The 25,795-nt window shown below is 39.8% G+C and overlaps 1 protein-coding gene across 2 annotated transcripts in view; it reads right to left on the reverse strand.

The window, feature by feature from the left end:
- Nucleotides 1-8,585: 8,585 nt before the first annotated feature.
- Nucleotides 8,586-25,795, reverse strand: part of LOC116067387 (CD81 protein-like) — a 45,590-nt gene continuing 28,380 nt past the window's right edge. Inside the window, exons 3-9 of one of the 2 annotated variants that reach the window (XM_031323813.2) lie at nt 24,793-24,890; nt 23,958-24,032; nt 21,499-21,618; nt 19,165-19,254; nt 17,891-17,900; nt 14,266-14,348; nt 8,586-12,390 (exon numbers count right to left, since the gene is read on the reverse strand). In XM_031323813.2, the coding sequence (XP_031179673.1) occupies nt 12,328-12,390; nt 14,266-14,348; nt 17,891-17,900; nt 19,165-19,254; nt 21,499-21,618; nt 23,958-24,032; nt 24,793-24,890 (539 nt within the window). In that variant the 3' untranslated portion in view covers nt 8,586-12,327. Of the gene's footprint in view, nt 12,391-14,265; nt 14,350-17,890; nt 17,901-19,155; nt 19,255-21,498; nt 21,619-23,957; nt 24,033-24,792; nt 24,891-25,795 lie in introns of both variants that reach the window. The other variant, XM_031323812.2, reaches the window with a different exon arrangement.

Raw genomic sequence — 25,795 nt, forward strand, 5'->3', positions numbered from 1 at the left:
TGTAGGTAACACAGCGTGTTAACAAGTGAGTTTTTGACGGGATGATGAAGGTCTAGAGTCAAGAGTCTGCTGAGTACATTCCATGGCACTCCTGTAGGGCTGCAACTCATTTTCTTTGTCTATTAAGCTGTGGATTATTGTCTCGATTAATCGATTAGTTGTTTGGTCTATAAAAATGTCAGAGAATGGTGAAAAGTGTTGATCAGTGTTTCCCAAAGCCCAAGATGCAGGGGCGGGTCTAGCCCCTGAAATATGATTGCCACTCCATTGGGGTAGAGTGCTGTCAATCTGTCAAATTTGATTTCCATTGGATCAGAGTACTGGCACTTTGCCGCCTGTTCTGCCAATCGCTGCCTTTCCATTTGGTAAATATATTCTTTGTATGGCAACTGTGTACTTTGTTAAAATTTTGAGACCAGTTTAGAAGTAGAAATATTAAACTCGCTGCAGAGCACTTGTTGCTGTAAGGAATACATTGTGTATTGCAATATATTCAATATTTCTTATATTTCTAAGCAGATTTGCTATGCTGTATTCTGATAAAATATTTTTTTTATAGAAAATGACTCAAACCGATCAATCAATTATCAAAATAGTTGGCAATTCATTTAATAGTTGACAACTCATCAGTGAATCGTTGCAGCTCTCCACTCCTGTAAGTCTGTTTGAATCTTCAATGATGTGAGCCAAACATGACTAAAAATGATGCTCATTTGTAAAATGTCATCACACATTAGTAAACCTAGATTACATATTGCATGTCTGTATGTTATGCAAGCTCTTGAAAATAATCAGCCTCATCCAAACCTATGAATGATGTAAGTGGTGACTGAAGCCATCAGGAGGGACAGGGTGGGGTCAGGGTGAGAGGGTTCACAAGTTTAGCTGACATGCTCAGCTGAAGTGACGCTGGCGTTTCAGATAAACAAGTACAACAGGACATCATCTCAAAGCCCCCCCACTCCCCCGACACAAATACTACTAGTGAGTGACGTTAGATTGTTTTTCCCCTCTGGCTCTATCTCCACTTTATTGTCCTTTTTGCCAACATTTCAAATGCGAATAAATGAGAGCAACGATGATAGTATTGCGAAATAAGCCCAGTTTTCTCGTTGATGGGCGGTTGTTTAAGGGTCCAGGAATGTGGAAGTAACCTCATCACCTACAACTAACATGATAAATCTTGGGGGAGGTCTGGGAAGCTAAGACTGAGTCTGAGAAGCAGTAATAAGTCAAGGCCAGAGAGGCTCAGGGAGGATTCCTGCAGCCTGTCTCAGAAACAATCCTGCTAGTACTGAGACGCTGAGGCTTTCACACAAACCTACAGAAACCACCGGCTCTCAGTTTGGGTGTGGGTGTAATGGGGAGTGCTGCATTCTTAGCGAATAAACACATACTCACTTACACACAGAGGTTCTGACCTCTTAATTTGACTTGCATAAACCCAGGAATGCTAACCAACATGTTCTTATCATTTAATTAACAAAGAAGCCATACAAACATGCAGAGATTACGTTAAGAGTAAATTCATTCCAGTTGAATTTGCCCTGCTTTTTCCGTTTTTACTTTTAATTACAGGCTAGTCAGACAGTGTTTTAATTATCAGTATCCCACAAATTATAGCTTTAACACATGGCTGTGCTCTCATGTTGTTTACTTGTTGTGTGTCCAAGAAGGTTTGGAGTAGTAGCTCATAATTTTTCTTACGTGCATTGCTCTATATGTCCTCTACTCTGGAAGTTTGTGGCTGAAATGAAATCATTCAATTAAACAGAATTCTAATTCTTCATATGTGTGTGCATGATTTATGACAAAATTAATGAAAACTAATAGAAATGCATAATAAGAATTAAAACAAAAACAGTTTTCAGTGTATTCCAAACAATAACACCGCCATATTGATAAGGACATTTTAAGGTGAAATGGACTTTTAATTTTTTTGTTTTTTAAACAAACAAAAGTTTAAGTTGCACATTGTTTTTGGCAAACAATGTGCAACTTAAACATGAAAATGAAATGGCAAATTAGACCTTTTGTTATTGTATTGTATCCTGATTATAGCTCATTTTAATGAAAATTAAATGTAGTGGCTTTTTTATGGTCATGGTCTATAGGCTAAATCCACACTACTATGTTTACATTTTCAAATGGCATTTTGAAACAAAAAAAATCTCCATCCACACAAGCATTTAGCAACCCAGAGTTTTCAAACTTCAGGGGTCAGCAGCATTTCCAAATATCTCTGTTTTAGGATATGCGTTTTTTTTAAACACAAACTTAGTTAATAATTAGTGTGTGGCTGTAGACTTAGTTTGCAATTTCATTTTGTCTGCCTGGTTAAAAAAATTAAAAGTCAAATTTGCATTCATTTCTTTCTAATATTATAGCACTGCTATGCACCGAAAATGATCTGACAGTAGAGCTTCTATTTTGATTTTGCAGGTAATTAAGCTTTTCAAACTTGAAAATGTGATTATAAAATCCTACATCATTCACACAGAAACTGAAAATTAAACGTCAAGTTGATTTTTAAATTGGCAGTCACAGACTTCCATATTCAACACATTCATTAACAGAACCTGAGCCTCATACAACTAAGATGATCTTAGTCCCATTAAAAATTAAAATCGGTTAACATCATCTTAGCCTTTGGATGCTTTTGGGAAACAATGCCCAGGTACAACCAATTAAAAGGATATTTCATTCATGTTTTTTATACAGGGTGTTATGAGTTATCACTGGTAGTGATATTGATACAGGGATATTAATGCTGAGTCCTTTGAATCAGAAAGCCCCTGCTAGCCATCGGCTTGTTAAAATGAACAGCAATATATAACAATAATATTGATGTTTCTTAACCCTCCTCGGGTCAAATTTGACCCATTTTCAAAAAGTTTCTATATCAAAAATTTGGTTTTCTTTCAATCAAATTGTAAAAAAAAGTAACGTAGATGTTTCCATACAATGCTCCTCACAAGTAAAATAAATGATCAGTTCACTACTTTCATTGAATTTGGGTGTTTTATTCAATTTTATAGCATTTGAAAAAAAAGTGATGAAAGAACGTTGAAAAAAGTGACAAATGTTGTGAAAAAAGCTTGAAAAACATGGGGAAAAAACAAAAACTTCAACTAAAGTGCAGAAGAAATCGACAGACATCGAAAAAAGTGACAAAAACGTCGTAATAGCTTGAAAAACGCCAGGAAAAGTGACAAAGGTGGAAAAAAAAAAGATAAAAATTAAAAGTTGCATGGTCGACAGGAAGACAACACAAGGGTTAACACGTGAAAGCGCTTGACATTGACATTTTTGAGTAAATCCCCAAATCTTTGAGAGGTATTTTTGAAAGACAATCCCATTAGTTTTAGACATTGTTTTCTTGTTGTGACAGCTGAAGGGGCGGAAATGGTTTTCCTTTGGATAGGGAGTGGGTGTTGGAATTCAGAGCATCCAGGACTAATACTCTCAGCTATTAATCACCAAACTGGCAATGAGCAATGGTTATGTGCTAAAGTAGCAGCATGAGTGGGGGAGGAACAGTGTGAAACATGGCTTACACAGGCCTACTGAAACAATACCAGTTTATTACAAAATGTATGGCTGGTATTAATATTAATACCAGCGGTGAGTGAATAAAATAGTAAAGTCGCAGGCTTTATAACCCAAACAATGAGCCAGAAGACGTTAAAAACAATGAGGGAAACTGCAAATTCAGGTGATAAAACTCTGTGGGTTTGTCACTACGAGCCACTCCTTTACACAAAGTCCTTTGATCCATTGTTAAAGTGCTCATATTATGTTCATTTTCAGGTTCATAATTGTATTTAGAGGTTATATCAGAATAGGTTTACATGGTTTAATTTTCAAAAAACACCATATTTTTGTTGTACTGCACATTGCTGCAGCTCCTCTTTTCACCCTGTGTGTTGAGCTCTCTGTTTTAGCTACGGTGAGGCATCGCACTTCTGTTCCATCTTTGTTGGGAGTCGCACATGCGCAGTAGCTAGGTAAGGACTACTAGCCATTCAGAAGTAGAGTATGAGGGTGTGCCACGCTAGCAGCTAGGCAAGCAATATAACGTGTGTTACAAAGTGACCACGTTTGTCTCTGAAGTAAAGGCTGGACTACAATAGAGCTGTTTGGAGCAGTTTGTGAACAGTGTTTTCTGTTGCAAGCTATAACGTGCACAAAAAAGATATATAACACAATAAAGAAAGGGGAAAAAGCCAAAAAGCATAATATGAGCACTTTAACATAAGAACATTGATTAGTGTAGCTTTAATGTAGCATGCTGCCGACGTTGCAGAAGTCTATTGAGACCCTCTCCAAAAAGCTTTTGGTGGCTTATTTGTGGTTCCCCATTTCACACGGCCTACATATGATCATTGTACCTTCTGAAATTGTGTTTTAAAGATACGATGTGAATGAATAAATGAAAAAAAAAAGAGAGACAAAAGCAACAGTGTGCTTTGTCCTGATTGCAAGGATGAAATATTATAATGATGTTGAATCACACAATAAAGAATGTAACATTAGAGTATTTTTTTTTTTATATAAATTGCATTCTGTATCATAATTTGAACTCTTCAGGATCTGGATTTTAAGATCTGATAATTGACAAACTCACCTGTTGGACAAAAGAAGATGTATTCAAAATTAGAGCTTCAAAGATTGATTGATGACTTGTCAACTTTTAAATGAATCGGCTATTAATTTAAAGAATTTTGAGAAACGATTAATCGGTTTGAGTCATTCTCTTATGAAAAAAAAAAAAAAAAATATATATATATATATATTAGGGCTGTCAATCGATTAAAAAATGTAATCTAATTAATTACATACTCTGTGATTAATTAATCGAAATTAATCGCGTGCATAATTAACGGTGCCTGAACCGATACTTTTTAAGAAAGTAAAAAAAGAAACGAAAAAAAACACAGTTAAACTTTACACCGTTTAGCGTTAGCTGTCAGCATTGTAACCATGTTTAATCCAGCTACTAGCTAGTGGTAGGCTAACGTTAGCTGCTGTCGAATATAGTGTTAACTAGCGTCCCGTGCAGCGGTGTTTGTGTTGCCTGTTTCAGAGCATCAGAGAGAAGCGCAGACATATCAGTGGCACCAGATTTCGGTAGCCAGGGTTGGCAGGAAGAAGATTTTTACAAGTAAATGTTCCAATTAATGATCCAGGCAGCACATTCTCGTCTCCCTCCTTCATTTAATGGATGAATATATATATATATATATATATATATCTTGATACTGCACTTTCATATGGCTCTTTGTAGCATTACCTATTTAAAGCTAATGTACTTGCACTTACTACTTGTTGTCTGGAGTTTGCACCTTCAAGGTTGAACACACTTAATTGTAAGTCGCTTTGGATAAAAGCGTCAGCTAAATGACATGTAATGAAGATGTCAGTTTAAATGCTAGCAGAATGAAAAGTCCTAGCTCTGATTTACTTGTATAAGACACTTGACGTGTATTTGCATGGTTAGTTTGTCCACAAAAGAATGGTTTCTAGGGCGTGTAGCTTCAAAGGCATTTCTAGCACCAGATGCATTGTAGAAGTAAAGCTCACCTGGATACTATTGCCCATGGTTATAGAAAGCCAAGGGGGATTATGGGAGTCAGACAGAATGCCATCTGATTTGTCCAAACATTCAAATGTATGATGTCATCATGCTCTATCAAGAATGTGTTTATTTACTTGACCCTGAATTATGGAAAAGATCACGTAGCTAATGTTTTGTAATGTTAGGTGTACACTGTAAGAAAAAAAATCCGTAGAAAAATGGATAATGTCCTGGCAGAAAAATACCAGTACCTTTTTCCGTTAAGTTTACGGACATTTCTGTTAATCCAAAAGAAACCGAAAATTCTCCAAATTTATAGTATATCCTCTGTAGCCTACCTTTAACAGACATTTCTTTTAATCCAAAAATCTAAATACGGAAAAACACCTGTGAAAGAACATTACAGAAAATTCCTTCATTTTAACACATTATATTATCCCGTAGTTCTACCGACTATTCTAAAAGTGTAGCTACAGAAATTTTTTGACACTTTGAGAAATTTGCTTTCATGCCCAGAGTTAGATGAGAAGATTGATACCACTTAGCCTACATGTCTGTATGCTAAATATGAAGCTACAGCCAGGTGAGGTTAGCTTAGCTTAGTTTAGCTTAGCGTAAAGACTGGAAGCAAGGGGGAAACAGCTTGCCTGAAGCTGTCCAAAGATCAACTATGGTGATATAATGTGGTAATTAGCATAAGGGTGCTGGTAGGCTTTTACCTACAGAGACAGAGATTACATGCACGTCTTCTAAGATCACTGCAATCAATGTATTATCTCAGTCTAATGCACAAAATCAGTTAAATAAACTAGAATTTACTATCTAATAATATTAAATGTTGAAACTGATGTGAAAAGGTACAGAGCTCCTGAGGGGACATGATATGACTTTTTTTTCTTCTTGTGCGCACAATATACTTTCTGGTGAAGAAACCAATCCAAGGCTAGCAAAATGATGCTAACAAAGTACTGCTAATGTTATGTGGCTAAAGTTAATATTTCACATTCACAGCATGACATCAGTTAACAGTTGCCTTATCATCTACATGTTTGTTGATGACACTAGCAGGTACATTTCATTTTGTTGCGTTTTCGGGAAGATGAATACCTCGTCCTCCGTTCTGACTGGTGTTTGGTGTTTTAAGCCCCCAACGTCGTCTTCCAGGCAGAGCTGTGGTTCTCAAGCTTTTTTCAATAATGTTCCCCCTTTGAACAATTTTTTAAATTTTTTAAACCATGTTTTAAACCAGCGCAAATAATTTTTGGTAGAAAAAAAAGTCTATATAAAGAGGAACAAATAAGCGACAAACTTCGAAAAAAGTGACAAAAACTTTTAAAAAAGCTGAAAAAAAACTTTGAAAAAAGAGACAAAAACATTGAAGAAAAAAAGACAGTAGAAGTAACTACAGCCTTGTAACTGAAAAACATTTAGCAAAAAATGTCACGTACCCCTGCAGTCCTCCAAAGTACCCCTAGGGGGACACGTACCCCCATTTGAGAAACACTGGTCTATGGTATAGGTCTGTGGTGCTGGAGTGGGTATGGATCATAGACATACTGTATATATGTGTATGTATGTCTATGGTGTGGATGAGGGGCCCACAGTTGTATACATAAACATTCTAAATGGGAGTTTGTAAAAGAGTGGGGGCCCCTCAGCATGTGCTGTAGTTGTGATTGGCCAGCAGTAACCTGTATTAGAGTAGATTGAGCTTAATGTGCTCACTAAGCATTTACTGTTACTGTCAACGTCTCCCCCTTGTGTTTAGTTTGTGTTACAGCAGCATAAGAAAGGTGTGCATTTATCTGACCCTGACATGTGACATGTTCTGTTTTGTTCTTTCAAAATAAAAATAAAAGAATAATGTTATGGACACACTTTGTCTAAGTTATGGGAATTATTACAGCAGTATGGCTGAACGAGAAAATAAAATCAAAAGGGTAAAAGCGAAGCAGGGCAGCAAATATGAGACACATTGTGAACTAAACCCTGAATTAACCTTCCTGACTAAATTATATACTATATTTCCTAATTTATGATAGGTTTTTTCAAAAATTTAAGTCTTGATAAGAAGCCAACATATTATAAGCAAATATAAATCAGCCTATTTGTGAAAAAACCCCACTGGTGATAGGCTTACTGGCCTGTAGGTCACTAAGATAGCCAACCACAGATACAGTTATTCTAAGGATTCACTGTGCCACATGTACAGTATGTTTCACATTAAAACATGATTTATAAAATCATGCAACAATTATTATTTTAATAGCTTAGTATTCTATGCAAAAAAAGGTGTGTATAAAGGCTTTAGGCCGCCCTACACATTACTGTAGGCCCAGTATGTACTCATTTTATAGAATATATGTAGTAGGGGGTCCCTGGTCTGTCTCTCTCTGAGTTGGCTTCAGATTTCTTGAAGACCCCTGCTTTACAGCAAATATTACAATTAATTTGATTAAAATAGCATTTAATTAGCATTGCATTGCAATAGTCAAGACAAGTGCATAAGACTAGCAAGATATAGTCTGACTTTTAAAACATTTTCCTGGAGGAAAAATACACTATTATATAACCCTTAAGTTTAAATCATTGTATGGCTCCTAAGCTTTTGGCCCCAGAATGAACTTTTTTTTGACAGTCCACTTCAAACTGCTATATGCCTATTAATAAACTAACAAAACCTTATTATTAAGCTATCTTGACTTACATTTTTCCAATCTTGCAGTCTCTTTAACATGCAAGAAAAGCTCCCGTCAGTTGACTGGTCAGTAAAAAGATATCACTGGCCCCTGGTGTGTGTGTGTGTGTGTGTGTGTGTATATGCGTGCATGTGAGTATGTTTGTATTTTGGGTGTTGATTTTTATATCTTTTTTGCTGATGTTAAAAAAAAAAAATAAGTAATGAAGTAATCTTCAGCCTGCCTGTAGGTTTCCCTTCATTCCTCATGCTTGTCATGAGTTAGTAGTTTCCACATTTCGCATTAGGATTCCCAAAGAAAGACAAGGGCACCTGATGGTTGTTTATTTGTAAAATACATTTAATCCCTTTATATTTGGGCAAACCAAAAGTCTAGAAGAGCAGAGAAGGGGGGGTTGAGATGTAAGTGGCAGTGGGTCCTGAGTGTCATCTCCCAAATGAAAGAGGCATCAACATGGACGGTGGGCTCTGTCGGAGGAACGCAGCTAGTTCTCTCACCATCGGGGACCACCGGACTGATGAGTGTAGTCCTATCCAACCCACACCCAATGATTTCTGAGGGGAAACTAGCTGATGTGTTGAAGGTTTGACTCCTCAGTCTCCACTGCCACAAAATCCCCCCACCCCATCCCCACCCTTCTTTCTGTCCAGACTCCTTTGACGACGTACCAAACACAGATATCACAATACAAGAAGAGAAAAAAGGCATACATTGTCTATCTACAGCCTTCATGATTTTCGTTAGTACATCAGAGCTGTAAATATTACAAGACACTTTTACTGTTTTTTCTTGGTTTAAGTAGACGTTAACAGGCTAAGGTTTTTTAGTTGGTTGACAAAAGCTGTGATAATACGAAAGGGGACGCGAGATGATAATGATTTCATTTGAGTGTGTATGATGCGTGAAACAGTTGTGTGTTAGTGTCAGCGGCAGCAGGGTCTAGTAGCAACAGACTTCAAAATCTATTTTCCAAGCCTCCGTGCTCAGCTGCCAGGTGGGAGCTTTCTGATTGGCTGAGCTTGAGCAGGCAGTTAAGACTGATTTGTGGTCCACGCGGTAGCTGTTAATGCAACTGCGCTGCCCTATACCGATACCAATACAAATATTACCACTGCAATCAGCCAGAGACGGTCATAAAAAACACTTAAAAGGACGCAGACACAAAATCTTGACCACCAGTAAAAACCTAACGCAGTCTACTACGACAGCCCTGAAGTGGATTTGTGAAACTGACAGATGTACTAATATGGGAGTCAAATACGACTTGGGTTAGGTTTTAATTACAAGATACCACAAGTTGTGGTTTTAAAGGGGAACTACGTGCTGGAACTATTTCTTCTCTGGGCGTTTGGACTTCCAGGAGCCAATGCTGGTTGCCTGGCAATCTCGAAGCAACAACACTAAGGCTGGGTATTGCCAAGGATTTACCGAATGGATTTGATTCCGACTCACAAGGTCCAGATTTCGATTACATTTCGGATTCAATTTAATATTAAAAGGGGAATTTCAGTTATAATATCAATTTAGCTTGGATGTAAAAGAGATTATCAGATGCTGTAAATTGTACAAGCAAGAGGCCACCCTCAAATATTTTTTATAACGCGCCGGATTGTTACGTTAAGAATTGACTCCCAAAACGTTGGTGGTGGGTTATACATCCATGGTGAAAAGGCATATATTAAAAGATTGATTTCGGGATTGTAATAATCAATATCAGATCACTTTTTAAATTGGAATATCGATTATTTGAACCCAGCCCAAAACAGACACCACTACTCTTCAATCTTCTTAAATCGTTGCTAGTTTTTCAGGGACTTATTTTCCTGGCAGGAATGGGCCTCCGTACATCATGATTCGACTGCACCTGGTGTTCGTGATATTGTGTCCGCCCCTGTTCTGTATGTGCACACAAATACACTAGCTCAAACTGTTTTTGGTGGTGCATACAGGGCCAAACCAACAGCATAGCAACGTAAGCAGGAGGGCAAACAGCTTGGTGCGAACCGCTGGCTGACTCAGCCCCGCATCAGGGACAGTTACCACAGCAACGGTGTCAACCAGAAGAGGTTAGTGGGCTGTGAAGCCAGAGGGGGGGAGAGTACATTAATGACACAATCAGGTCAGATAAGGCAGGACTAGACTCAACCAGACAAGGCAACGCCAGATTGATTCAGAACACCAAAGTAAGGCTCTTTCTGCTGCTACGACGGCTACAGGCTGGACTCGCACCACGTGTTTCCTCTACGAGCCTGCAGAGCTGAGCAACCAGAGGACAGCTGGCTGAAGTTAACAGCTGATGGTTAACAAGTTCGGGAAAAAGCACACCATCAATACTATGGATGCAACAGGAGTGTCAGTCACACAGAGATCAGCCAACTTGCTCTAAGTGTAAGTGCTATGGGTCACATTTCAATTTGAGCCCTCCGATTTGGGAGAGATGGTCATAGTGTTAAGCAAGTCGCCTCCACAAATAAGTGCACAGTTGTATAAAACCGTTAAAAGTTTTTTCTCTTTTAGATCTATCTTAATGTTTTGTTATTTTTTACTCACATACAGATTACACCAAAATGGGTTTCCGGGAAATATTTCAAACGTGCTGAAATAATTAATAAGGATTTCTCAGCCCAGCAAAAAGCACGGTAACGTGTCTACTCCTGCTACTCCTGTTGTTGTCTGGAGAAAATCATATCATACAAAAAGATTCTGCTCAATATTCAGAATGAATAGTACTCATACGAATGCCTTTTTTTTGCATTTTTACCACCCAATTGAAATTTTTTTGACAAAATACGAGATGTAGGTGGTGGTTCACAAGTCTGGAACTAGGCCAAAATAGACATTTGTGTGTTTTTAGATGAATATAAAGTATGGTTTATAAGACCATTACTTATTTCTAGGGCAGCAACTGTCGATTATTTTCTCGATTAGTTGTTTGGTCTTAAAAATGGTGAAAAATGTTGTTTCCTGAAGCCCAAGATGACGTCCTCAAATGTCTCGTTTTGTCCACAACTCAAAGATATTCAGTTTACTGTCACAGAAGAGAGGAAAACTAGAACATATTGACTTTTAAGATGCTGCAATCAGAGAACTTTGACTTTTTGCTTTCATGAAAGAATGACTCAAAACGATGAATCGATTATCAAAAGAGTTGGGGATTGATTTGACAGTTGACAACTCATCCATTAATCATCGCGGCTGTCCTTAATTCAAGGTTAAGCAGCTTCATTTTTGTCCAAGGAAATCTAAAGAACATTACTGAGGAGGAAACACCTTCCTCGTAGGTTTTATACAACTGAGCACTCGGACAGCGTTTGGAGACACGATGAACAACAAACAGCCAAAGACAAACCAACAAATAACTCCACAGGGGCCAACGTGACAAGACATCGGGCCACTTTGACTTTGGTTCCAGCTTCCGGATTACACTGAGATTCCTTATGTTAGACAGACATCCCACAGCAGTGTGGGTGAAAACCGAGACAATGGTCTGTAGGGCAGGGGACGCCGTCATCTGGTTCAGTCTAGAGCAAAGACAAACACGCAGAGAGTGCAGGAAGAATATAGGAGAAAGACCTACTGTAATACAATTTCCCATGCTTAGGCAGTCATAAAGCACTGTTAATATATATATTTATATACAGTTTATACATCAAACAGTGAAAAAAAAAGTACATGTTCATAGGCAAAGGGAGCAGTAAAACAACTAATGCGTCACTAAAGGATTAGAGCACCAACTGGTGAATGGCATTCATGTGTGACCGTGTGATATAATATCTACATATCAGGTTAGGATAGCACTGGTCAAATATGCATAACAGCATCTGTGACTAACAAAACAAAAGAATTGACATGTAATATATAAAAAAAAAATAAAAAATAAAAAAAAAATGCTCAATGGAGGATGGTTTTTACGTTTGTCTTCTCAAAGAGCTGACTAAATCCAGCAAGCAATATATGTGACGTGTTCCTGCTTATAAAAGAAAAGGGAAAAAAAAAAAGAAAGAGACGGAGACGGAGACGTCGTCCTTCCTTCATTTGGCGAGCGTCGCTTTAGTACACCGGGCTGTTGCGGATCCCGCAGCACAACACCATGCTGAAGATCATCTCGAAGATCTGGGAGGAAGAACACAAACACAGGTTGTGATTAGTGTCGAGGGAAAAAAAACTCAGGAGCAGCACATCTCATTTTCACCTACGTGAAGAAGGTTGGGGAGATTTTGATGACTTATACAGAAGCATTTAAAGGAACATGCCGACTTACTGGGACTTTGTCTTAGTCCCCGTATCCCCCAGAGTTAGATAAGTCCATACATACCCTTCTCATCTCCGTGCGTGTCGTAACTCTGTCTGACGCACCCACCGCTAGCCTAGCTTAGCACAGATCCTGGAGGTAACTGGCTCCATCTAGCCTACTGCTCCCAATAAGTGACAAAATAACGGCAACATTTTCCTATTTACATGTTGTAATTTGTATAGTCACAGCGTGTACAAATAACAAGGTCACATGAGACACAGCCATCTTCTAACCGTATACATACTGGGAACTATATTCTCAGAAGGCGAAGCACTGCTACTTGGGCGGAGTGATTAAGCGCAACACCTGAAAAGCACCGTTGTTACTCTCTGCTCCTCACCACGGAGCTTCTCAGGTGCTGCAAGCAAATCACTCCGCCCAAGTAGCAGAAGTAGCAGTGACATGTAACAACATCACAACATGTAAATAGGAAAATGTTGGCGTTATTTTGTCACTTATTGGGAGCAGTAGGCTAGATGGAGCCGGTTACCTCCAGGATCTGTGCTAAGTATGTATGGACTTATCTAACTCTGGGGGATACGGGGAATAAGACAAAGTCCCAATAAGTCGACGTGTTCCTTTAATGAACTCTCAATTGAGGAGACAATTAAGCAGGCAGTACAGTTTAACCACCATGTGTTTTTTTGCAGTGCCGTCCCAACTCTCTGAAGTTCCTGTCCTCCTGAAGGTGTATCTAATCTCATGCTGGAGGCGTTACGTCTAGCTGAACCTTTAAGGTAAACAAAGATATTGCAGGTGCCTAAACACAGATGCTAACGCCTAGTTCAGCCTATCTCTCTCTCTTTCTCTTTCTCTCTCTAGGAAGAAGGCAAAAGTGTGGCTGGCCCACCGCCCTCCAAAAGGAGACAGTCCTGAAACAAAACATTCCCTTGTCATCCAGCTGCCTAGATTGCCTGAATCTGAAGAGAGACAAACATAAAAATGCATTAACAGGTTTAGTTATTGGAGACTGGCCTATGAATGACCTGATGCTGTCTAGGCTTTCCCTTTATCTCATCATACCACAACATGGTGGTTCTGGAAATTCCACCACAATTAGATATTCTGATCCTCGATATAAAAAAAAAAAAAATGGGATGTCACAGAGGCAGCAAAAGTATTCAGTCTGCATTACAATCAGCAAAAGAAGGCTCAGAGGAATAGTTTGACATTTTAGTATGGGCGGGAATCCATGAAGGTATATAATGTACAGTATATGTAACGTTAAAACATGATATATAATAGACAATAAATAATAACAATATAAATAATAAACATTTATTTTCATCTATCCGGCCCAGTTTAATATGCATCTCAATTGTATACAGTATACGTTTGTAGTAGGGGGTCCCTAATCGGTCTCTCTTTCAGCTAAGGGGTCCCTGGCCTAAAAAAACCTTTATTATTCAATTGGCATGAGGCTATGGAAGTCAGAAAGCATTGAGAGATGGACTAACACATTGCTGCTTTTTGATCTTTGTTGTGGGATTGGGTGAGAAAAGTAAAGATTTACAATAACCAACAGACAGACACGCAGTACCAGTACCAGAACATGAACATGTTAAATGTTGTCCAAACACAAGCAGCCACAGTTGGTAAAGAAGTACTAAAATTGGCAAAATGATTGAAAAAAAAGAAAGAAAAGGTTCTGACCACCGTGTTATCGAAAGGTTTGATGTGTGTGACGTTCTCACCATGATAACTGCAACCACCAGAGCGGCGATACCAATCAGGTAGATCTTCCCTGTGAACAGTTCATCGATCCTCTTGTGGCAATCCTGCAAAGGAAACACATCAGAACGTCATTCATCATTTATATCTGGCACATTTTACTTGGGCTTATTAGTATTTAAGTAGTATTCCACTGTACAGCTGTAGTAGTGACCAGTTTGGGCTGCTTCTTCATTCAGGGCTGGATTCAGAGTTTGGGACAAGCACGTGTAAGGAGGAGTTGATACCAAAATTGTTTACATGGGTTGCTACGCCTGTCAAGCGTTCCAATCTCACTCGGGACATATGCAGTTTACACTCAAGAAGGAGGCAGATTATACACAACTTGAAATGTTTTTCTCCTGTTTTTAAATGTTGTTTGTACGGCATTCCACTCTGCATGAATTCTGCAAAGTGTGTGTGAAACATTAGAGAGCAGCATTACTATAGTACCAGAGACCTGGGGCACGTTCAATTTCAAAACAGTGTGCACCGCTTTGCTACGGTTTCCTGGTTGAACGACATGTTTCTTCGGAATGGTGTGAAACGGTGTAGGGCTGCAACTAACGATTATTTTCATAGTCGATTAATCTGTCAATTATTTTCTCGATTAATCGATTAGTTGTTTGATCTATAAAAATGTCAAAACATGGTGAAAATGTGGATCAGTGTTTCCCAAAGCCTAAGATGACGTCCTCAAATGTCTTGTTTTGTCCACAACTCAAAGATATTCAGATTACTGTCACAGAGGAGAGAAGAAACTAGAAGATATTCACATTTAACAAGCTGGAATCAGAGAAATCTTATTTTTTTTAATAAAAAAATGACTCAAACGATTAATCGATTATCAAAATAGTTGGCGATTAATTTAATAGTTGACAACTAATCGATTAATCGATTCATCGTTGCACCTCTAAAACGGTGGGCGACGTCTTTGAGATGCGTTTTCTCTCGTTTGGTGGGGGTGTCTCTTGTTTATTTGCTGTGTCACAGGTGATACCCAATCAGCAGAGACCTGTCTGTAAACTCGTGGTGATAAAAAGGCAGAGCGCCTGCGCACTAGAGTGCGGATCGGGCCGCATTTTTCTGTCCGAGCCCGGCCTGCGTCCGACAGGCATTAAGATATTTATGTCCGAGCCCGACACAGTTAAAATCTCATTTTTTTTCTGATACTAATGACACATGTTCGTTTGTAGGAAGGCATTCGGAAATGTCAACAGATGAGCGCACACGGGGCAACAAGCGCACAGGCGCGCACCTACATAACAAGCTTTTTTAAATTTAAAATGTTCAATGCCTTATCGCGCTGATGTGACCGAGCCCGACCCGAACATCGTTTCTAAATATCTGTCCGAACCCGGCCCGGCCCGTTAGGTCCCGACGGGCTCGGTTCGGGTATTCATCCTCTACTGCGCACACAACAGGGTGTTCAACGCACCCCGTGGCCCTAATTTTCCAGTACCACCTCAGACTGAAAATCAGCCTTTACTACTATATGTACTATCAACCATGACTACATTCTAACCTAACCTTCACCAAGTGTTTTTGTGGCCTTAACTAAAACCAAATTGTAATAATTACTTAACATGTGAGGACACTGTGAATGAGAGGGGGGTGGAGCAAAGGTTTGAAAATGGTGCTCCTTCCAGTGGAGCTCAGACCTCTTTGTTTTTATTCCTCTCAAACTGACAGAAGAAGACTCCCTCCTCCTCAGGATATCGCACTATGCCATAGAGCCCACACATCATTAGGATTAGAGTGCATCTTTCTTCCCGCACTTAATGGTCCATCAGTGAGGCGTCTTGACAAGCCACAAGCACCCACACACACAGACTACAGCTCAAACTAACCAGAGGATCAATCTCACTAACAGACTGTCAACTAAAGAACAATATGTTAAGACAAGTCGATATCACACATCACTCCCTGTTGTTACCTCTACCTGCTCAGAACAACTCCTTAACACTAACCAGAAAATCTCTAAACCCCATGTTGTACTGTAGGACTTTTACTTTAAGGCATGTTATGCTTTTATTTAGACAGAAACAGAGAGGAATTAGGAGAGAGAGGGGAAGACCTGCAGCAAAGGGCCAAGGGCCGGACTCAAACCCTGGCCACTGCGGTAAGGACTCAGCCTTAATGCTACGGGTGCGCCCCGATGTTTACTGCTCTTTACGTTGGATTAATAAGAACTGACATTTGTGGACAAAGGTATGTTTATTAGACTTTAAATTCATGAATAAGATTTCAATTCAAACATGCAGAGGATGAGTAGAGTCAAATTGAGATAGATATATATATATATATATATAGTTTGCATTAAAACTTTATAAACTTTGTCAAACACTGTCTACAACAAAGTCTGAAATCAGAATTAGCTAGCAACGTGGTCGGTGGTGGAGGAAGTATTCAGATCCTTTACTTAAGCAAAAGTACTAATACAACACTGTGAAAATACTCTGTTACAAGTTAAAGTCCTGCATTGAAAATGTTACTTAAGTAAAAGTATGTAAGTATCATCAGGAACATGTACTTAAAGTATTAAAACTAAAAGTACTCAATGCAGAAAAATCCTCCCATTTTTGAAAGTGGAAAGGATCCAAACAGTTGTGTGTTTAATGGTCTAATCATCTCAGCTGGACTTGTAGGCCGTTATATTGTTGGGTAGTTTAATTTATAATAAAACATCATATTTTATAAACTACATGTGTTTTGTGTGCAATAATCTTAATGTGTAAAGTAACTAGTAACTAAAGCTGTCAGATGAATGTAGTGGAGTAAAAAGTACAATATTTCTCTGGCAAATGTCAGCACATGCATATGCTACATCAACATGGTGAATATGAGAAGCAAATTCTATATTTAAACAATTTAACAACTATTACTATGTTCCAATTACTTTATTACAAATTCTTTCACAGTAGCCTACATGTCCCTTTGCATAACGATTACACCCATAGTCAAATCAATCCACGTTTCCATTGCCTGACTTCATTGAGAGTAAAGGCCAGTGCTTCTTTTGAAGGCATTGGCGTAACACACTGGGAAACATCAGTTCCGGAAAACAGAACAAAAGACAATCCTGGCAACCTGCGAGGCTTGGATTGGACTCAGGTCATTTCATTAATGTCAGCATGCTGCCAAGAAATCCAGTGAGGGCCCCCGTGCAGCACAGGTCCTGAATACAGAGAACGTTCCCTGCACATCTTTCCACTAAGACTGCACTGCACTTAAAGGCTTAAACTTATTGCTTTACATCAGGGTTTCTCAACCGTTTTTAGGCCGCTGCTCCCACACACCTTTGTCACAGCAGATATTTTGACTGGTCAACCAGGTGTAACTGATCGCATTAAAGAATCAGTTCACGTCAACAGTGCATGCAAATAACTTAAGTCTTGTGGAGAGAACCATCTGGAAGGGCTCTGAAACTCAACTCGCCGTTCAACAGACCCTTTTCTTTATCCATTTCTGCTCGCGGCGCTTTGTTTCTGCTAGCCATCCACAACGTCACTCGCTATCTGATTTCCCAAACTAGGGAGCGGCCCGAGGCCCAATCCCAGGACGCGCGTGGCTTTAAAAGGAATTTGCGTCAACTCATTATTATTGCGTTAACTTTAGTCTGTATCGCTGACGTTTCATTTCCGGGATTGTTCAGGGTGCCGCCGGAAATACGCCAGATGTCCCTAATTTTCGGCTGGATGTCCGTCACCTTACTCTTTCTTTGTGTTGGCGTTCTAAACTCCGGTGGAATCATGAGGACTATGGTTAACTGCTCCTCAGATCTCTGCAGGGTAAATCCAGACAGCTAGCTAGACTATCTGTCCAATCTGAGTTCTCTGTTGCACGACTAAAACAACTTTTAAACGTACACGTTCCACCAAAACAAGTTCCTTCCCGAGGCGATTTTGCAGAGGCACTGTTGCTCCGTCCGCGCTTAGCACCACCCAAGATGATTGTGATTGGTTTCAAGTGCTCATATTATGCTCATTTTCAGGTTCATAATTGTATTTAGAGGTTGTACCAGAATAGGTTTACATGGTGTAATTTTCAAAAAACACCATATTTTTGTTGTACTGCACATTGCTGCAGCTCCTCTTTTCACCCTGTGTGTTGAGCTCTCTGTTTTAGCTACAGAGTGAGGCATCTCACTTCTGTACCATCTTTGTTGGGAGTCGCACATGCGCAGTAAGTACTGCTAGCCAGTCAGTTGCAGAGCATGGGGGAGTGCCACGCTAGCAACTAGGCGAGCAATATAACGTGTGTTACAAAGTGACCACGTTTGTCTCTGAAGTAAAGGCTGGACTACAATAGAGCTGTTTGGAGCAGTTTGTGAACAGTGTTTTCTGTTGGAGATGGTAAGTCCCTTTGGGGTGGACTTTGGGCTTTTTCACTTTGTAAACCTATAACATGCACAAAAAGATATATAACACAAGAAAGGAAAGGGGAAAAGCCAAAAAGCATAATATGAGCACTTTAAAGAAATGCCAAAAAACCAGAGCACGTGTTTCTCCCATCCCGGAATGCTGTGTGGATTATCCAGTCCCTCCTCTGCAGCGCTGTGGAGGAAAGTCTGGCAATGCCAGACTACGTTAACTTTGACAGCCCTAAAAATACGTCAGAGAAAATTGCCATTCTTCTGCCACCTGCGTATCGACTAACTCCAAGCAGAAAGGTTGAGAAACACAACTTTGTGAGGACAGTGTATTGTATATAATGATACATGTTAACGTGATCAGTTTTACCTTTAATATTGTATCTGAAATGTAACCTACTCAAACTGTCTGTGTGTTGCTTTCATCTAGATGCAATGTGAACACAAGCTGTTGAGGCATCAGAGTGGTGATAGAACTGTCGAGATGGACGACGGCACTTACAACTGAGACTCCAGAGCTGGGGCAGATTTCAGTCATGCCCATAGTGTCTGTGATCGATGTGAAAATGGACGTGCCCAGGCCTTTACCGCAGCAGCTCAGCTGAAACACAAAGACAACACAGTGATCATCCTGCTCCTCCCCACAGTACTCCTTCTGTCGTTGGCTTCCTAGTGTGCTCGTCTGGCAGTGATCAGCTCTATCATTTTAATATAGTCAGTAGTAATCCATTTAAAAAGCAGTACAACACTATGGTTTTCACAAGGTACAGGGAGGAAGGAGTGTTTCTCACAGATTTATTTATTTAAATTATTGATTTCTATGGTGAATATATACACGTGTAAATATGTGTTTTCTTTTTTGCGTTTGCATATATACATATTAGGGCTGTTGGAACGAATTCCGAAAGGCAAATATAATTCGAATAGTAAAAAAAAATCAATACTATTCGAATGTGATTTTTTTTTTTTTATAAATATGTTGGCTAATGTTAGCTAATCGCTTGGTTACGTTGTAACCTTGGTTCTCTGAGTGAAGAGATTATCTCTCCAACTGTAGGCCGCTCGGAGATGGTTCCGATCAAACTATCATCTGTGATTCCACGCCAGCACGGGTTTTATTGGAAATGCTTTTGTCATGTCGCATCTGACGAACAATACGTTAGCGGGAGTGAGAAACACAAGGCATTGTGAGGTCTTAACATCACGTAACGTTAGTACAGGGGGGAGTGACATGCTGCGGCTAGAAATCGGAAGGAGGATGGGAAATAGTTTTAACATGACTTAAAAATCGACATCCACCGAGCCAAAATGCTTATGTTAACGTTAGCTCGTTCTGGTTTCCTAACTGCGTCGAGAGTTATAGGAGCTTAGCTGGGAGCTTCATGGAGACAGCTAAAGTTAATGTTAGCTGCCCTACAGCTGTCAGCGTTAGCCTCGACTTCATATGTTAACTTTTCTTTCTAAGTAACGTGACAATCTGCAAGAAACAGGTTGCTTATAAATCACTAAAATAGTAGTGACAGCACCGTTTGGCTTACTTATCAATGCTGCTAGCACCGTGGCTAACACCATTGTTACTTAGTATGAACAATTGTTTCGGATGTGCTTTCTAACATGATTTCATTGTGTTAACCGAGCAACGTTAGCCTTTACAACAGAGCTGCTTCAATACACTTGTTAGATACTGTTACAGAGTTCTCTGTTGATTTGAGTTTGTCGCTGTGTGCTCGTGGTGGAATATAATGTAAACGGAAAGCGGCGTGCCAGAAATGCAATGCGCCATGACGTAGGTCACCATCCTTTTTGAACATGTTAAGTTAATGTTGTGTTTTTGTTCTTTTAGCTTTTATATTTTTTTATTTTTGTTTTATTTTTACGTGTTAGGAAATAAAGCATTCATTCATGCAATGTGAACAGATTTCCAGCCCTCACGCCTTCTACCTGATCATACACGCTGAACATCTATAAACGGCTACACTTCACATTGCCAGGTTTCCTTTTATTAACTTGCATTCTGCAATTTTGATCACAATGATGTTGGAAGTTGATAACTGGTTTGTATAAGTATTCCCCATTTTAAATTCCCAATTCAAATGTTGCTTGTAACAGACTCCACCTTTCTCTCTGAGGATCCAGACAGCAGACTAAAGCACAGTCAACTGTAGACTTTTTTCCCTAAAAGCTGATAACTGTATTTTGGAACAGCCACCAATATTGCTGATATTCTGTATCGACTATGTCGCTCGGAGTGAGTGAAAATGATTTGGTGGGCCCGGTATGGGTTCGCATGCTCTTATTAGCAAAGCTCAGAGTTGAAACAAACAGAATATCCTGGATATACTACTGAATAAGGACCTTCAGTATTTGGAGCAAGTGGCTTTATGAAAATAATGTGTGCTGAAGTCAGAAGGATGCTGTTGCTTCAATAAGTAGATATGTGTTTAATCAACAGTTGGCATCTTCTGCTGCTGTTCTTTATAAAATGTCATTCCGGATGAATTTTCAGGTCGTAGGTTGTGTACAGTACAGGCTGCCGCTCAAAACGGTTTCAGGGCTTCTCAACCTACAGATTTCAACTGCATGCTTTAAAATTTCAGTTATTTCTACTTTTAGTAACTTTCAAAAGTTGATTGGTAAGCATAAATAGAGGTTTGAAAGGATTAAAATAAAATAATTCGATACTTGGTAAATGCTAAAACCTAAACCCTAATCTTGAAACCTGTCCTTTGTTAGGTCCAAGTGCATCTTATCATGTTATATTATAATTATTATACTATATAAACATAAACAAATGAATACTTGTAATAGAATTGATGATGATTTCTTTGACAGTGCGTGTTCATACCGTCTCATGGAAGACCTTGAGCACGGAGGCAGCAGTCGTTTTCTTGTCCTTGTCAGTGATGCTTTGGGTCATGGCCTTGTCGTACACAGAGTCGTAGTAGTTGATCATCTCCTTCGATACCTTTAAACAAGAACAGACAGCTTACTGCGGGCTCAGCTTCAAACTTAACACTACGGGCTCTATCTTGTACCCGGCGCAGCGCAAAGCCCGACGTAAGTGTCTTTGCTAGTTTAAGACCGACGCAGTTGTTAATTTCCCGTCCAGCGCCCCGTCGTTTAAATAGCAAATGCACCTGCGCCCATCTGTGCGCCCATGGGCGCACTGGTCTTACAGGGAGGTGTGTTCAGGTGCATTCTTGGCGTATTGCTATCTTGAGGCAGCGGGAACTGACCATTGACCAACAAAAACCTGGTTTAAAGTCAATAACGCAGCATTTCATTGTTATTTTAACAGCAAATTAGTAAAAGGCGCCTAGGCTCGTGCACTACGCGCGTGCACACTGTGCTCGATACACACACAGTGCTCGATACACACACAGTGCTCGTTACACACACAGGGAAGCGCTGCAGCACACAAACATGCAAAAGATTACAAATAAAAATATTACGGTGCAAATCCGCCATCATAATAGCAATGCGCCAAGGTCCAAACACACCTGGCTTTTAAAGGGAATGGGAGATGACAATCTGATTGGTTTATTGCATGTTACGCCCAAAACACACCTATGAATTAACAAAGACACTAAGTACATTTTGAACCATGCGCCCGGACCCTTTTTAGCAAAAGTGGATTTGGACACGCCCTAAACGCACCTGCGCCATGCGCTTCACGCCGTGCGCTTAGATCGTTAAAATAGGGCCCCCTAATGGGAAATACTTTATCAGCAGTGTAGCATTTCAAGTCTGTAATGATTTTAAAGATCTGTGCAGTGCTACATAAAAGTTGATTTAAGACGTATTTACCATTGTTGTCATATTGACACACTTCCCTATTCATTGTTAATCTAACACTAGCCCCAGTTAGTGGCTCTCATGTCTTCCTACTACATTACAATCACAGAGCTCAGCATCGTTTTTTTCAAAAAAGAAATAACCAGCAGTCTTTGAAAAAACCCAGAGGGTCAGTTAACAACACTTACCTCTGTTCTCAAGCTGTTTCCAGAAACCTTAAAGACTCTTCTAACCTCTGAATGAAAAAGTATTCTTTATTTTGTACTACAGAAAAGATTTCTACCTATAACCTGTTTTTTAAAACCGGTTTTCCCAAGATTTCGTTTTAATCTTGTTTTAAATCATACAAATTGGGCGCAGATATATGTAATTCTCGGCTGCCATCTTTGTTTGGATTAGGAAATGCAATCGCAATGTTTGTTAACTGGAAAAAAAAATTACATTACATTTAGAACAGCAGCAAGTGTTGTTAAATAACCTTCTGGGTTTTTCAAAGATTGCTGGTTATTTATTTTTTTAGACAGATGCTTGGCTCTGTAATGGTACACATGAGAGGCAAAAACTAAGGCTAGAGTGGCCATGCATATTAAGGTTAATCCACATTTTTCCCAACCGTTGATTCTCATGGCCTGTTTCCATTGCACTTTCTGCTAACAAGGCACATCAACTAAACAGCACAGTCACTCAGGCTTATACTAAGTCTGTAAGTCTAAAGGCCCTGAGACACCAACCCGATAATCGGCCGTCAGACAGTCTGGTGAGGTCGGTGACTCGAGTCTGTTTGGTGTGTTGCGTGCCGACTTCCGTCGGAGGGGCCGTCGGCCTTCATTTTGGCCGACCTGACTCGCTGGGTCGGAGGGCGGGCAGTTGGACTCAATGACCAATCTGATTGGTGAAGTGCTAACCCTAAAATGGCGAGCGGGATGAGTGACGTACGCCTCTCAAAATCTGACGAAAATCTTTTAAACTGATCTTTGTCGATCTGAAATGAAGACAGATTCAGCAACTGCATGGCCGATTTCTCGCTTAAAAGGTTTTCAGAAACACGTTTCGGTGAACTATTTTCGTAAAATACAAGATCGTATTTCGAAGAAGCCGCCATTATCGGTCAGCTGGAGAAGCCAGACCCACGTGAGGTGTTCGTCAATTCCGGTTTTCAGTTCTTTGTATTACGATTACAAGTCGGCGTCGCTTCGGTGTGTTCCGAGGCACTTTTTGGACCTCGGGGAGCCGACTGATCAGTCCGACTGCCTTTTCTGCCGACGGTCAGCCGTCGGGTTGGTGTGTCAGGGCCCTAAAGTGCCAATTCAGGCAAAATAAACCAGAATATCTGAAAAACACCCTCAACAAACATAGGTCCTGACTTTTTGAGGCATGTGTTTCATAATATGTAATATGTTTCCTTAAAGGACCTGCAAATACCCTGTAGAGGTGTTTACTGACTTTTGGACTTAATGTTGCGTGCATATTGATGTATTGATACTTTGAAGTGTAGGTTTGCAGTCTTACTGTGTCTTTGTGCATGAAGCCCCAGATTCCAGCAGCAACTTCACAGGCGAACAGGATGACCAGGCAGGTGAAGAACTGCAGGACAGAATGGAGACATCAGAACACTGGTCCAGCTTACCAAGGTTTTTACGTTTTAATGAGAGAAAATAGGGTTTTATAAAGTTGAAGTTTTCTTGTGAAATAAACAAAAGTTCAGTGTTACTCATCCTTCCGGTCTAACACATGTGTTCAGTGCATTTACATTATAGTACTTTTGGTTTAAAAATGAATAGCTTTTGCTACGTTTACGCCTCGCAACTATATATTTTTTATTATTAATTCAATTGTTAGATGTTGGCACTTCACCCTATACAGTGCTGCTCATGAGTATTGGAACCCCTGCTACAGTTGACTAAAAAGAGGAATAAAAAAATCAACTTTTGGAAATTGATCTTAATGCCTTAATTGAAAAAAATAGGAAAAATCCAACCTTTGAGAATACCAATTAAATAAAATACCAAATAAAATACCAGTTAAATTCCCATAGAGGCAGGCAGATTTTTATTTTTAAAGGCCAGTTATTTCATGGATCCAGGATACTATGCATCCTGATAAAGTTCCCTTGGCCTTTGGAATTAAAATAGCCCCACATCATCACATACCCTTCACCATACCTAGAGATTGGCATGGTTTTATTTCAGTTAGCCTAATAGCTGGTTTGATTTGCATTGAGAGATGATTTTATGGAAAGTACCCCATGCCAATCTCTAGGTATGGTGAAGGGGATGTGATGTGATGTGATTTCTGGCACAATTAATCGTAAAGCAAAACTTGGAATTGTTGCAGCTCTACTCACAGTTCCCAATAGACACTGGGACTCTTGGATGGCACCATAGCAACCGAGGAAACCGACCACCATCATCACCGCGCCGACAGCGATCAGGATGTGGACACCTGGACAGAAGGACAGTGGAGATTGACCGATTAATATCCATGGCAACACTTGACAGCTTTGGTAGAAGAGGGAGTCTTCCTTCAAACACATGACTGGCTGTTGGTTCAGCAGCTCCTCCAGCTGCATGTCAAGGTGTCCCTGGGTGAGACCCTGAACCACAGGTTGCTCCCCGGACGCTGCTATGCGGCCGTCCACTGCTCCTAATGCTCGGGATGGGTCAATTGCAGAGATTGAATTTTAGGGCTTCAACCAACAATTGTTTTTTTATTGACGATTAATTTGTGGATTATTTTCTGGATTAATGGATTAGTTGTTTTTGTCTCTTGTCTGCATTCTATCTGAATTCCAGCAGGAGGCGACACATGCGGTTGCACAAGGAGGTCGGTTTCTATAGAAGTCTATGAGAAAGTGACCCACTTCTCACTTGATTTATTACCTCAGTAAACATTTTCATAATGAGTTTATGGTCTCAATCGCTAGTTTTAAGTCTTCTGCAACACAGAATGATGTTCATTTTTTGAATTATGGTCTCGTTGAATTTTAAAATCGGCGATAAAGCAGGGGGTGTTTTAGGGCGTGGCTATGATGTGATTGCCAGTGTAAGTGTGTAACGTAACGTAGAGTGTAAGCAGCTCCTCCCTCACTCCTCCCTTTCATCTAAAATCGTCACATCCGCAACCAGGATGTGTTCCGCCCGTAACGGCAAACTCGAGGACTCATAGCAGATCTCCACAAACCAATGGGTGACGTCACACATGCTCTGTCCATTAATATTATACAGCCTATGGCTGGAATCAGAGATGTTTGACTTTTTGCAAAATGCAAAATGACTCAAGCCAATTATCAAAATAGTTGCCGATTCATTTGATAGTTGACAACTAATCGATTACTTCACTCAAAGTTA

The sequence above is a fragment of the Sander lucioperca genome, chromosome 3 (assembly GCF_008315115.2).
Source record: "Sander lucioperca isolate FBNREF2018 chromosome 3, SLUC_FBN_1.2, whole genome shotgun sequence".
Lineage (NCBI taxonomy): Eukaryota > Metazoa > Chordata > Actinopteri > Perciformes > Percidae > Sander > Sander lucioperca.